General features: G+C 52.8%; 1 protein-coding gene across 1 annotated transcript; it reads left to right on the top strand.

Annotated features, from left to right (window-relative positions):
- Positions 1 to 406: 406 nt before the first annotated feature.
- On the top strand, positions 407 to 12,822 carry ZNF16 (zinc finger protein 16; the record flags this gene model as incomplete). Its single annotated transcript, XM_081258438.1, has 3 exons — positions 407 to 640; positions 3,842 to 4,046; positions 8,335 to 12,822. 3 exons carry the CDS (start codon positions 407 to 409, stop codon positions 10,098 to 10,100), a joined length of 2,205 nt encoding a protein of 734 aa, XP_081114564.1. The 3' UTR covers positions 10,101 to 12,822.
- Positions 12,823 to 14,012: the final 1,190 nt, after the last annotated feature.

The following is a 14,012-nucleotide window of genomic DNA, read 5'->3' as shown; positions in this document are numbered from 1 at the left end:
TGGGGAGTCAACTTTTTATTATGTATTTCTATTCTAATTTTGGTAGTTTAAAATGCATACTTTAAAATATTTGTATTCTTTATGTCTAACTGTATAATCAATTTTTGTAAATGTTCCATGGACAGTCCCACGAAATGTACATTATCTACTTAAGGAATTTGAGTTTTTCCATCTATCTGTCAAATCATTTACTGATTGAGGGATTCAGTTTCTTCCACGTGCATCATCATGTTTTTATCAAGCAAAACCTGTTCCGATTCTAGGTACCTGTGTATCTAAGTCCCTAGTTCTCCCTGCATTTATAATCGCTTTTCTCTTTTTAGGTAGTTGCCACCCTGGTTAGTTGCACGAACCGACTCTGATCGCGGGGCTCCCGGCGGCTCCTGGCACCTCGCGGGGGTCAAGTATGGAGCCACCGAGTCGCTCGTCCTCCCGCGGTCTAGAGCGGCCACACTGGGCTGGGTTGGGCGGGTCCGAGAGCCGGAAGTCGAAGCGGGACTTCCGAGGTCCGCCTAAGGGCCGAGCGGCCTGGGTCTCGCGGCCTTGCGCTCTTCCCGGAGAGGATCCCGGAGTTGGCGATTGCCGCGGTGGCGTTTCGGCGTTGCTGACCGCGCTCCCTCGTGACTCCGATGCCGCCGCGGTGGGTGCCGGCCCCGGGAGGCCTAGGCTCGATGAGCGGGGGTGCCGTAAAGGGGCGTGGGCGGGTCACAGCCATCGAGGGCCCCTCCCGGGAGGGCGTGCGAGGGGCGCCCTGCAGAGGGTGCGCGGCGGGGCCGAGCAACCCCTGACCTGGAGCCGGGCTGCGGGACCGCGTGGCGAGGCTGCTACAGTGCGACGGGCAAGTGTGCGCGAATAGTGTCCTGACGCGCGGGGTTGGGGCGGAGGAAGGGTCTCAGGAATTGCTGCGGACGTCGGAACTGTACGGAGCCGGGTGAGAAATGAATGGGGTTGTCGCTTGGCGCCAGGTGTCCTTCCTGGAGGCCCAGTCGGTGGTGGATTCGCCCTCCAGGTGGAGAAGGGGCCCTGGGGATGGGGAGGAATTTATTCTCCCCCAGGGGAGTGTGACTGAGGCTGGGTCATGCCCATCCCGTGGATGCCTGCTATGGACAAGTGGCTGCTGGTCTTCATAGTTGTATCTTTGCTTAGCATCAGGTTGAGCCCTTAGCCAGGAGAATCAGCTTCCAAGCTCACTGGTAGAATCCAGTTCCCGAGGTTGCTTTTTCCTTGCTGACTGTTCTTAGCTCTTGGAGGCCCCACTCTTTGCATATGACCCGTGCATCAGAGTCAGCAACGGCTCATGTGATTAGATTGGGTCCACCAGGATAATCCAGGCCCGTAAACTTAATTTCCTCTGCAAAATCTCTTTCGCTGTGTAGTGTAGGTTCTAGGGATAGGATGTGGACATGGGTGAGGAGGAGCCATCTGCTGCCACTGATTCAGTCTGTGTCCTCCTGGGCAAGATCCCACAAATACTGAAGTGAGAAAAACAAAATGTAAAATGAGCTTAGTTTTCGGGGCTTCCCTGGTGGCGCAGTGGTTAAGGATCCGCCTGCCAGTGCAGGGGACACAGGTTCGAGCCCTAGTCCGGGAAGATCCCACATGCCGCAGAGCAACGAAGCCCGTGTGCCACAACTACTGAGCCTGCGCTCTAGAGCCCGCGAGCCACAACTGCTGAAGCCCGGGCACCTAGAGCCCACGCTCCGCAACAAGAGAAGCCACCACAATGAGAAGCCCCCACACCACAACTAAGAGTTGCCTCCGCTCATTGCAATGAGAGAAAGGGCGTGTGCAGCAACAAAGATCCAACTCAGCCCTAAATAAATAAATTTTTTTTTTTTTTTTTTTTTTTTTTTTTGCGGTATGCGGGCCTCTCACTGTTGTGGCCTCTCCCGCTGCGGAGCACAGGCTCCGGACGCGCAGGCCCAGCGGCCACGGCTCACGGGCCCAGCCGCTCCGCGGCATATGGGATCCTCCCGGACCGGGGCACGAACCCGTATCCCCTGCATCGGCAGGCGGACTCTCAACCACTGCGCCACCAGGGAGGCCCTAAAAATTTTTTTAAATGAGCTTAGTTTGGTACAAATTATAATAAAAAGGCAAAGAAAAAAATACACGTATTTGTTTGTGTAAGCTTAGAGTAATCAGGAAGGACACGTTGGAAACTGGGAAGGGGTAGTGTGCCTGGCTGGGAGATGTTTCATCTGAAGTCCTCTTTAACCTTTTGAATTTTGAGCCATATGACTGTGCCCCTATTCAGAAACAGTGATGATAACTTCAAGATTTTAAAATAAAATGAACTGAATAAATGTTACAAATGATTGACTCTCCCCTTGGAAGAAAGTGAAGGTTCGCCCCTTGGAAGCAGCATCTTCCCTGTCTGCTGCTCCATGGATGAGCGCCTTGAGTCAGTGCTTTCCCTGTGTTGGATCTTATGCACCATCCCTCTGAGTGCCCGCACCAGGTGAATCTTCCTACGATGTTTCATTAGTTCTGTCTCCCAACGTAGAAATGTAGCTGGCGCCTCACTTTCATCAGGCAGTCGAGACCTCTTATAGCCTGTCCCCCAGCAACTGTCTCTGAGCTCTGTTCACACGTCTGCCCCATCTCACCCTTGCCTTCTTCTACCTTTCCAGCCAGGCATGGCCTAAACACTCTCTTCTCTGGGCCTGGTTAAATGCCCGCCTGCCCCAGGCTCCACCCATTCTCTGCTACCCGTGCCCAGAGCACTTGCCCATCTCACTGATGCATTTGCTATTACCTGTCTCCCCACTGAAACCCATGAGGGTGATGGTCACATTGTCCCTGGAATAGACGCTGGCATATAGTGGGTGTTTTGGAAACACGGAAAGCATGTGTCCCAAGAGGAGAAAGTCAGTCCGAGGGTTGGCAGGCAGTGTCTACAACGGGCTTCCGCCTCGTCTTCTCCACCCGTGAAGGGCAGACGGGTCACTGGCACCTGCTAACGGTACAATATGAATAAGGGGCCGAGGCATGTTGCCCCACTCCCAGATGGGCTGCTGGGCAGGGCATGGTGCATTTGCTCAGAGACAGGGCAGTGGGAGGGGTGGAGGAAGTCAGTAACTTGGTCCATGTGGGGGACCCATCATGTGTCTGGGTGGGAATGTCCTGTCCCTTGCTCAGAGAGACCACTTAAACCTGGAGATGAGCCCAGGTTTGAGAGTCTTCACAGGATAAATGATGTTGATGCCTCAGGACTGGCCAGATTAACCAAGGAAATTGGTATAGATACAGAAGTGAACCCTGGAGTGCCAACGTGAAGAGGGAGATAAGGAGGAGTCTGGGATGGAGCCACTGGTGCAGTAGGGGGACAGCCCAGGAGGTTGGGGACGGGGACACAACTCAGGGCTGACCAGTACGGTGGCATGGTGATGACTTGGTGCATTTCTGCAGCTCAGGCTACCCCTGGCAGCCCAACCTTTGGAGTTGCTGCTCCCCCGTGAGTAGGTCTGGTGGTCCACCTTCAGGACCTTGTGTCAGGAACAAGCCCACCACAGCAGGCGCAGGCTCCATGGGAGCTGCTTTCCTCTTACCAGGGAAAGCTTGGGCCCTTCCAGGTGGTGCCAACAAGGCACTGTGTGCTCACCTTGCTCTGTGGTCAGCATCTCGCCATTTCCCACCTGTGGCCCTGGCTTGTGAGCTGCGTCCTCGTGGCCGGCTGACCCTTCCCTTGGTTCCAAGATCAGGGAATGTGGCACCAATCACCAGGCCTTCTGGAAGTCTCAGGCTGCAGGGGTGAAGGACGTGACCCCTGCCTGGTGGGCGGGTGAGTCCCGGGAGCGAGCCCCTCTGCACGCTCACCTGTGTCCTTGCTGGTCTCCAGGTCCCAGCCATGCCCAGCCTCAGAGTACGCCCTGAAGAGGCAGAAATGGAGCCCTCAGTCCCTGGACCATCTCCTTGGACCCCCAGAACACAGGCCTGTGTGAGTGATGCTCCCGCTGTGACCCACCCTGGATCTGCACTTCATGGTTCCCTCTGCTGTGGTGACGCTGAGCCAGAAGCCACCCCCCCTCACCATCAGCAGCCAGGTACTGGGTGTGAGTTCCCCACTGATGCCCTTGTTCTGAGGAGACTTTGTTTACATCACCCTGCACTTACCTCAGGAGGTGTGTGTGTCACCAGTAGGGGCAGAGTGCCTTGTGGACTTGAGGGGCCAAGGCTGGAGGTCAAGGGGCCAAGAGAGGAAATTGGCCTGGCACCTGGCTGCCCTGGTGCCCTGAGTGGGACACTACTTTCCTCACCTGACATAGAGGGGTGTGACATGATGGTCACCAGCTGAGCCCTGCCTAACTTATTCACCAGGCTGGTGGTAGTCCGTGCCCTCAGGTCTCTGCCCTAATCCAAGCCTTGGCCCTGCTCCGTTCACACTGCCCAGCCGCTCCCATCCCCGTCAGGTACCAGAGAGTCCTTCCTGCACACCGCTCACTAACTCCCGTCTTCTGTGGACCTCTCAGCAGTGATCAGGATGGTTACTCACTGTTAGCTTTCCTTACTGGGATCTGATGGTGGCTGTTTTACAAGAAGACACTCTTAACTACGTGGGACCTTTTATCATACTCAGGACATCTGGGCAGAGTACCCTGTTCAGACCCTGTGTGGCCAGGGAAGGTTGGGCTAAGGGCAGAGATGGCACAAGGCAGTCCTAGGTGTGTTGGAGGGAGGAGATTGCTAGAGGATGAAAAACATGATGGAGTCAAAGAAGTGGCCCTGAGGGACAAAGCCTGCTGCCAGATGGCCAGGGGTATACCAGGCAGAGAATGGTGAGTTAGGCCAGGACTCTTGCTCCAGGAAAAAACAGATTGATGGTAGCTCATGTTTTAAAAACCATTTTGCTATAGAGCAAAATGGTGGAGTAGGCAGCTCCAAACACCCCTTTCTCCACGTAAACTATATATTAAAAAAAAGTAGAAGCTATCAGGACCAACTTTGTCAGAAATCTAGAAAACAGGTTTACACAACTGAGCAAACGCTGAGTCAAGAAAAAGGCAACTTAAGGTGGAAAGCTTTACAAGCACTCCCTGGTTCAGCAGCATATTGAAAGTAAGCAGCCTGGGGCTTCCCTGGCGCAGTGGTTGAGAGTCCGCCTGCTGATGCAGGGGACACGGGTTCGTGCCCCGATCCGGGAAGATCCCACATGCCGCTGAGCGGCTAGGCCCGTGAGCCATGGCCGCTGAGCCTGCGCGTCCGGAGCCTGTGCTCCGCAACGGGAGAGGCCAAAACAGTGAGAGGCCTGCGTACCGCAAAAAAAGAAAACAAAAAACCAGTGAGCAGCTGGTGCTCCCAGTGTGGGGCCTGGTCCCAGATCCCAGAAGGGGCAGAGCAGAACTGACTCGGAAGTTCTTTCCTTTGTTCTCACCTGTGTGAGGTCGGGGAAAGAATCAACGCAAAGCGTTTGTCCCTGTGCTGCCTAACTGAGGACTCACTCAGCCGAAGAGTGCTGGGCTCAAAGCCACTGAAAGGTGGACTGAGATCCCACAGCTGCTCAGGACAGCAGTTAGCAGTACAGGTGACCTCCTAAAGCCTAGGAGGGAAAGTAGGAGAAAGGAGGGCATTCCAAAGCACCCTTGTATATCAGGGAAGTTAGAAAGCCACATACCTGCCCAGGATAGGATATATACCAAGAAAAGACCTATGAAAAACAGAAAAAAAAAAGAAAGAAAGAAAAGGTCTGTGAAGATTGTAGCATAACCTGTAGCTGATCTCCAAGATTAATGAAAGCAGGAAGCCATAGCAGAGTAATACTGTTACCCACAAAGGCTGGGAGAGGTGTATTATTTTTGTTTTACTGTTAGTGTTCAAGGAACTCTCCATTCAAACTGTAGCTGTACACAAGCTAAAAAAACAGAGACCTTGGTGACCACACATGACAAGGAATGCAGTCTTTGCAAGAGTAGTTTGGAAAGTGACTAAAAGAACAGATGACTGGAGCCTCCAACAATTAAGAATAGTATACCCTGGAGGCAGGAGAGACTGATTTACAGAGTTATCACAGTAAATACTCAAATGTCCAGTTTTTAACAAAACATCATAAAGAATGCAAATAAGCAGGAAAATACGGCTGGCCCATTCAAGGGAAAAAAATTAATTGGCGGAAGTGTCCCTGAAAAAGCACAGATACTTGACAGACCAAATCAGCTGTCTTAAATGTACTCAAAGATCTGAAAGAAACCATGGGCAAAGAACTAAAAACTATGTATGAACGAAATGAGAAAATCAGTAGAGATAATTATAAATATACAATTTATATTTTATTTATTATAAAAAGAAACAGAGTGTAAGTCCTAGAGCTGGAACTTCCCTGGTGGTCCAGTGGTTAAGACTCCACGCTTCCACTGCAGGGGGCATGGGTCCAATCCCTGGTCTCCCACATGCCATGTGGTGCAGCCAAAAATTTTAAAAAATGAAGTCCTAGATGTGAGAATTATAACAACTGAAATGAAGAGTTTGCTGGAGGGTTTCAACAGCAGATTTGAGCAGGCAATAGAATCGGTGAACTTGAAGATAGACAAAGCCCAAGATGGCCCCTCTCTGACCCTTTATGGAAAAGCTCCGTCCCTTCCCCACATGCAACCAGGAGAGGGTGGAGCCCCCTGGATCAGTCATGGGGTGCAGCGGGGGACATAGTGAGCCCTGTGTCATCCCGTCCAGACCCTTGTTTCCTCCAGTGACCTCCCTGTCTGTCCCTGCAGCCCTCACTGTGCCTCCCCCCACCACCGTCAGTCAGTCCAGCGGCATGTGGACATTACCACAGGTGCCCAGGGGCTGGGGCTCTGGGAGAAGATGGTAGCCCACGTGCAGCGAGTGATGACAGGCCTGCCTGAGGGTCAGCAGGAAGGCGAAGCATGGTGCCTGCATCTGTGTGCTGGCCACATGGCCAAGCTCCAAGGAGGGGGTCCTGGCAGAGACTGTATGCAGGGGCTTCCAGCTGGCCCATGGGTCAGGTGACCAGAACATGAGCTGTCACCACCAGACATGTGGGCGTGGTAGGCAAACAGGCTGAGCGTATGGCCAAGTTGGGTCTGCACTGAGATCCAAGCGTAACAGAAGCCTCCAGTTGGGGTGGGGGAGACAGACTGCTATTATGGTAGATTGAAGTTCCAGGTGGGGAGAGTCAGTTGTCTTGAGCTGAGGGGCAGGTCAGAGGGCAGCAGGCCCAAGGAGGCTGGGCGTAGGGAGGGGTGTCCTTCACCCACCCACTCAGCACCACTGGGTGGCCCCAGCCCTGGGACATGCAGCCCTGTCGGGGGCAGTGGTCAGAGAAGTCGTCTCCCGTGAGGTGATTGAGCCAAGACCGGCAGAAAGGAAGGGAAGAAGGGAGCGTGAGGGCCATCAGGGAGGGCAGACTCCAAGGTGAGCGGGTCCTTCCTGCTCAGGAGAAGCAGGAGCAGAGAGAGGAGGTTGTCAAAGTGCTCTTGTCACCAGACTGCTGTGGGCGGGAGGGGAAGGTGGGAGGCCAGGCAGGAGCAAAGGGTGGTTTGGCCTAGATGTCTCAGTTACAACGTGAGAGAGAGATCCAGCGGAGCAGAGTTTCCTCGTCCTTCAGGTGTGGAAAGGGGTGCCTCCCGGCGTGACAGGCGGCCTTGTGCACGTCTCTGTCACAGAAGGATGGGTGCAGCAGCTGAACCCTGGTACCAGCTAACAAAGTGCAGTCACAGTGCAGGTTCCAAGAGGTACAGGTTGCTTTGGCGAATGGGGCACGGTCGCTGAAGGCTTCTCTGTCAAATGGGATGGAGTCTGACATTCCAGAGTCATCACCGTGCAGTCGGAGCCAGTTCTGCTTCTTTGAAGGGAACGGGCCCTGCACCTCCTGGCCTGGGCCCAGGCCCACACCTGTGAAGCCAGTGGTGGGTGCCCAGAGAATGAGAGCTGGGCCAAGCAGCCGACTCCAGGCTTGTGCATCTGGAGCAGGAGGCAGGTAGAATGTCTTAGCAATGCAACGTGCAGGGAGCTGTGTTTTCCTTGAACAGGTGAGAGGGTGAGTGCCTGGGTTTGGGACACACTCCGAGGTAAAGCCAACAGGACCTGCTGATGACTGCTGTGGGTCAGGGGAAGGATAGCCAAGGGGCTGCCTTGACTCAGGCCAGGATTTTGGCTGGCCTTAGTCGGGAGACTGCAGGCGCTTTCCTGAGATGTGGGGTCTGGGGGTCAGGTTAGGGTTGGTTTTCAGTTGCTGTGCAGCCTGGTCCCCTCAGCTCTGCCAGCCCCTCACCGTTCCCTTGAGAGACCTGGGACCACCACCCACCGTGGGTCCCATGCTCCCAGACTTGCCTGTGTTTCCTTGTTTCCTTCCACGTGACTTCCTGTTTGTCATTTCAGATTGGGACCCCAGGACTGAGGGCAAGGAGTTTCTTGAGAAGGAAGAAGTTTCTGAGGATTTGGAATCACAGGCAGAAACATCAGAAAACCATACCAGCGACGTTTCCCAGACGCCTGAGCTTGGAGAACTCTGTGACGGTGCATTAGAAAGAGACTGGGAGGTCCCTGAGGATGAGAGACAGGTGCAGTCCCCCTGCTGGGAGGGGGACTTCACACCAGTGCAAGTGCTTCTCAAGAGCTCCTCAGGAGAGAAAGAGGTGGACTGTGACAACGTCAAGAGAGGCTTCAGTCTGAGCCCAAGCCCAGTGGCACGTCAGGGAGCCCCTACAGAAGGGAGGCCACATCCGTACGACACGCATGGCCAGAGCTTCCCACGCAGCATGGACCTAATCAGCTGTGAGGGGCTTCACGCAGCCGAAAGCCCATTCATATGCAACGAGTGTGGGAACACCTTCCAAGGAGGCCCCGATCTTACTCAGCATCAGACAGTGCACACTGGACAGAAGTCCTTCATATGTAATGAGTGTGGAAGGCCCTTTAGCACACATTCAGACCTCCTCAGGCACCGGCTTACCCACCGCGGAGAGAAGCCACACATGTGTACTGAGTGTGGAAAGGCCTTCAGCCAGAGCTCCAGCCTTAAAAAGCACCAGAAGTCCCATGTGAGCGAGAAGCCCTACGAATGCAGTGAGTGCGGGAAGGCTTTCAGGAGGACCTCCAACCTCATCCAGCATCAAAGAATCCATTCCGGGGAGAAGCCATACGTGTGCAACGCCTGTGGGAAGGCCTTCAGGCGGAGCTCCAACCTTATCAAACACCAGAGGGTCCATACAGGGGAGAAGCCCTTCGAGTGTGACGAGTGCGGGAAGGCCTTCAGCCAGAGCTCACACCTGAGGAAGCACCAGAGGGTCCACACCGGGGAGAGGCCTTACGCGTGTAGCGAGTGCGGCAAACCCTTCAGCCGGGTGTCCAACCTCATTAAGCATCACAGGGTCCACACAGGGGAGAAGCCCTACAAGTGCAGTGACTGTGGGAAGGCCTTCAGCCAGAGCTCAAGCCTCATCCAGCACCGGAGAATCCACACTGGAGAGAAGCCTCACGTGTGCGGTGTGTGTGGGAAGGCCTTCAGCTACAGCTCAGTGCTCAGAAAGCACCAGATCATCCACACGGGAGAGAAGCCGTATGAGTGCAGCATCTGTGGGAAGGCCTTCAGCCACAGCTCTGCGCTCATCCAGCACCAGGGTGTGCACACGGGCGACAAGCCCTATGAGTGCCGCGAGTGCGGGAAGACCTTCGGTCGCAGCTCCAACCTCATCCTGCACCAGCGAGTTCACACTGGAGAGAAGCCCTATGAATGTACCGAGTGTGGGAAAACCTTCAGCCAGAGCTCAACTCTCATTCAGCATCAGAGGATCCATAACGGGTTGAAACCCCACGAGTGTAACCAGTGTGGCAAAGCCTTCAACCGGAGCTCAAACCTCATCCACCACCAGAAAGTCCACACTGGAGAGAAGCCCTACGCGTGCATCGAGTGTGGGAAGGGCTTCAGCCAGAGCTCACACCTCATTCAGCATCAGATCATCCACACCGGCGAGAGGCCCTATCAGTGCAGTGAGTGTGGGAAGTCCTTCAGCCAGCGCTCGGTCCTCATCCAGCACCAGAGGATTCACACTGGGGTGAAGCCCTATGACTGCACGGCTTGTGGGAAAGCCTTCAGCCAGCGGTCAAAGTTGGTCAAGCACCAGCTGATTCACACCAGGGAGTGAAAAGAAACCACACGAGGCTCCACCCCGACTCCCCTGGCAATGTCGCAGCCTCTCCCATCCCGAGACTTGAGCTGGGCTCTCTCATTCCCTCCACTCCACAGCCACTGTCCACAGAGGCCATTGTCCACAAACCGGAGACCCTCCTGTGAGACAGGCTCCCTCCCCTGATTGCCCTGCCATTGCTCCTGCTTCATGTGACCTCATTTCTTTTTGGTTGGTTTTTCCAGTTTGTTATCAGACTGCCATATTTGTTAGAAGGGAAAAGATTATAGAGGCTGCATGCTTATGAAGAGAGTTTATTACCGTAATGGAACATAACCAAGGAAGTAAACTGACATTTGGTTTGAGATATTAACCACCGTACGTCTTTAGTTTGGTCACCAGTCATAAGAACTGAGTTCTGTCAGTGGCTGTAGTTGGCATTCTGTTTACATACAGTCAGGTCTCATTGCTGTCACCCTCCCCCAGAGGTGGTGCATACTCGTTACCACCAACTCCTCACCCCTCTCCCTCCCGTCCCATAATGGGATTCCCCCGCTGCCCCCTTTCCTTGGTGCCTGCCTGCAGTCTGAGGTTGTGTGTTCTCCTCACTCTGCTGTGCCTTAGGCCCCTGTGGCCACACTTAAACGTGAGGCTCTTTCCCAAGCTCCAGTCCTGGCCTCACCCACAGAGGTCCATTCTCTCCATGCCCCTCCTGTTCACCCCACAGGCTCCCAGGCTGTTTTTTCCCAGGTCCATCGTCAGACATTTATGGGGCACCTAGGTGCCCCTAGGAGGTGGGCACTGGTCCCGTAATCCCCAAGCAGGGGGAACTTGGCCCAGAAGCAACACCTCTACCACCAGGGAGGCCTTGACCTGGGGGTGTTACAGGATGGATGGGTTGGGGTGGGGGGCACCTCCTGCATTGCTCCAGGAGAAAGGGTAGCAAGGGGCAGGTATCGTCAGGTTTGTAGTTACGGTGGGAAGGTAAGGTCTTGGCTCCTGTGTTTTCAAGGAAGTAGAGGCAAGACCAGCAGTTGCAGATGCAGAGGGAGAGGTGGTGGGAGGTTTGGAGAGAATGGAGTGTGGAAGGGTTGACTTGGATGCACAGGTGTGTCCCGTGGGCTTGGGCAGCATGGGCTGCCCACCCTCACCTCAGAGACCCTGCGAAGCAGCTGGCACTGCTGCCCTGCAGAGGCGTCTGTCACACCCTCCTCTCCACTTCAGCCCCTCCCCCAAGGCAACACCCCAGTGAGATGCAGCTTGGATGGCAGTCCTGCCCTGCCATCCTCCAGCTCCCCGCCTCGGTCTTTGCCTGACGAGACCTCTCGCTTTCTCACTGTAGGGCAGCTCCTCTGGCTGCATGTTCCTCCTCATCCAGCCTGGATTTGATGATTCCCATTTTCAGTAAGTACATGCTGGGCACTTGCCCTGTGCCATTCACAGGGGGGATACAGCAGGAAACAAGAAAGACAATAATGCCTGCCAGGCTTCCCTGGTGGCGCAGTGGTTGAGAGTCCGCCTGCCGATGCAGGGGATGCGGGTTCGTGCCCCGGTCCGGGAAGATCCCACATGCCGCGGAGCATCTGGGCCCGTGAGCCATGGCCGCTGAGCCTGCGCGTCCGGAGCCTGTGCTCCGCAACGGGAGAGGCCACAGCAGTGAGAGGCCCACGTACTGCAAAAAAAAAAAAAAACACTTTGGAAAGAGGTTGGCAGTTCCTTAAAAAGTTGAACATACGTCTATCATGCCACCCAGCCATGCCCCTCTAGATATTTACCCTAGAGAAAGGGAAACACAGGTCCACACAAAGACACATACACAAATGTTTGTAACAGTTTTAGCTGCAATAGCCAAAAACTGGAAACAACCCCGTGTCTATTGCAGGTAAATTTATACATCACAGTGGATAAATACATTGTGATACATTCTTACAATGGAATACTACCCCCCACACTCAAAAGGGACAAACTATTGATACATGCAGCAATCTGAATAAATCTCAAAATAAATACGCTGAGTGAAAGAAGCCAGGCCGGGCTTCCCTGGTGGCACAGTGGTTGAGAGTCCGCCTGCCGATGCAGGGGACGCGGGTTCCTGCCCCGGTCTGGGAGAATCCCACATGCCGCGGAGCGGCTGGGCCCGTGAGCCATGGCCGCTGAGCCTGCGCGTCCGGAGCCTGTGCTCCGCACGGGGAGAGGCCACAGCAGTGAGAGGCCCGCTTACCGCAAAAAAAAAAAGAAGCCAGGCCAAGACTTCCCTGGTAGCGCAGTGGTAAAGACTCCACGCTCCCAATGCAGGGGGCCCGGGTTCAATCCCTGGTCAGGGAACTAGATCCCACACGCGTGCTGCAACTAAGAGTTCACATGCAGCAACTAAAGAACTGGCAAGCCGCAACTAAGAAGCACGTGAGCTGCAACTAAGAACCCCACCGGCTGCAACTAAGGAGCGCACATGCCACAACTAAGGAGCCAGCGAGCCACCAAAAAAAAAAAAAGCCAGGCCCACTCACCCCAAAATAATAACTCCTCTAGGATCCCACATATATAAGACTACAGAGAATGCAAACTAAGCTAGAGGACAGTAGATCCCTTGCCAACTATGGGGAAGGGAATGCATTTAAGGCTGTTGGAGATACGTTCATTGTCTCAACTGCAGGGATGGTTTCACAGGCATATATTTATGTCAAATTGAACAATTAAAATATGTGCAATTTATACCTCAATAAAACCTTTAAAAAAGACACAGCAGTCAAGTATTTTTAAAAATCAATGTACTATCAGCCTTATAGTGTATTTCCCCCTAAGAAATTTCCATTTCTCTTCTCTGAACAGGGTATTTCTAAGTATCCCAAGTTGTACACATTAAGTAGGTTGAGGATGAATTGAATGATGAAAGTTAATGAAATCAGGTTAACAGAATATAAGTTAAAGGTGATTTTGAAGTCTAACCTTTACAACCATCTCTCTGGTATCAAATTGATTGATTATAACTTGTCAGGTTGCATCAAAAAAAGACTGTAAGGGCTTTTTTTGCAATTTTTAACCTTAAACAAGTGATAATTTTGTGTTAAAAACAGAGTTTTTAGAAATCTGCAACTTACGTCACAAACGGTTAATATAATAGTGCTTCTAAAATCAGGGAAGAGACCAACAAGTAAGTGAAAGTGGCACTTAAACATATGAAAAGATGCTCAACTTCACCCCCAAGAAAGATGCAAAAGGAAACCACACCACGATGCCATTTCTTGCTTGGCAGAATTGGCAAAATACCAAATATTTGACAACATCCTTGGTTCACAAGGCTGTGAGGAAACATCACCAGTGGAAATGCAAGATCCTACAGCCCTGTGGAAGGGAGCTGGGCAACGTACAGCAAAAACAGATTACAAATGTCCACTTCTAGGCATCTACCCTAAAAGTAAACTGGCAAAACTATGAAAAGAGCCATATAGATCTACTCATTACAGCATTAATTTTAATGGTATCAGACGTCCAGTCATAGCAGACTGGCTGAATACACGATGGCACATTCACAAGAGAGGCGAATGCAGCTGCTAAAAGGAGAAAGGGACATCCCTAGACACTGCTAAGGAGAGATTGTCAGGACACTGAAGGGAAAAACGCCAACATGCAAGGCAGTTGGGACAGAACTACTGTTCATTGAAGTTCACTCCGATTTTTCAAAATGGAGGGAGAAACCATAGCATTGATAAATGGCTGCCAATAGGGTGAGGGCAGTACGAGGTTGACGGGAACAGGGAGAGAAGCAAGACTTCTGACTGTACTTCGTTTTGTAGACTTGACTTTGGAACCATATAAGTTTTACACAATCATAAAACAAAATTATATCAAAATTTGAAAAATGTAACTTTAAAAAGCAAAACCAAAATGAAACAAGTGAACTAGTATAGAGTTAGGGTCTTAACCCCACAG

Source organism: Mesoplodon bidens (genome assembly GCF_964165515.1).
Source record: "Mesoplodon bidens genome assembly, chromosome: 16".
Taxonomy (NCBI): domain Eukaryota; kingdom Metazoa; phylum Chordata; class Mammalia; order Artiodactyla; family Ziphiidae; genus Mesoplodon; species Mesoplodon bidens.
This window is presented reverse-complemented; position numbering and strand designations above follow the sequence as displayed.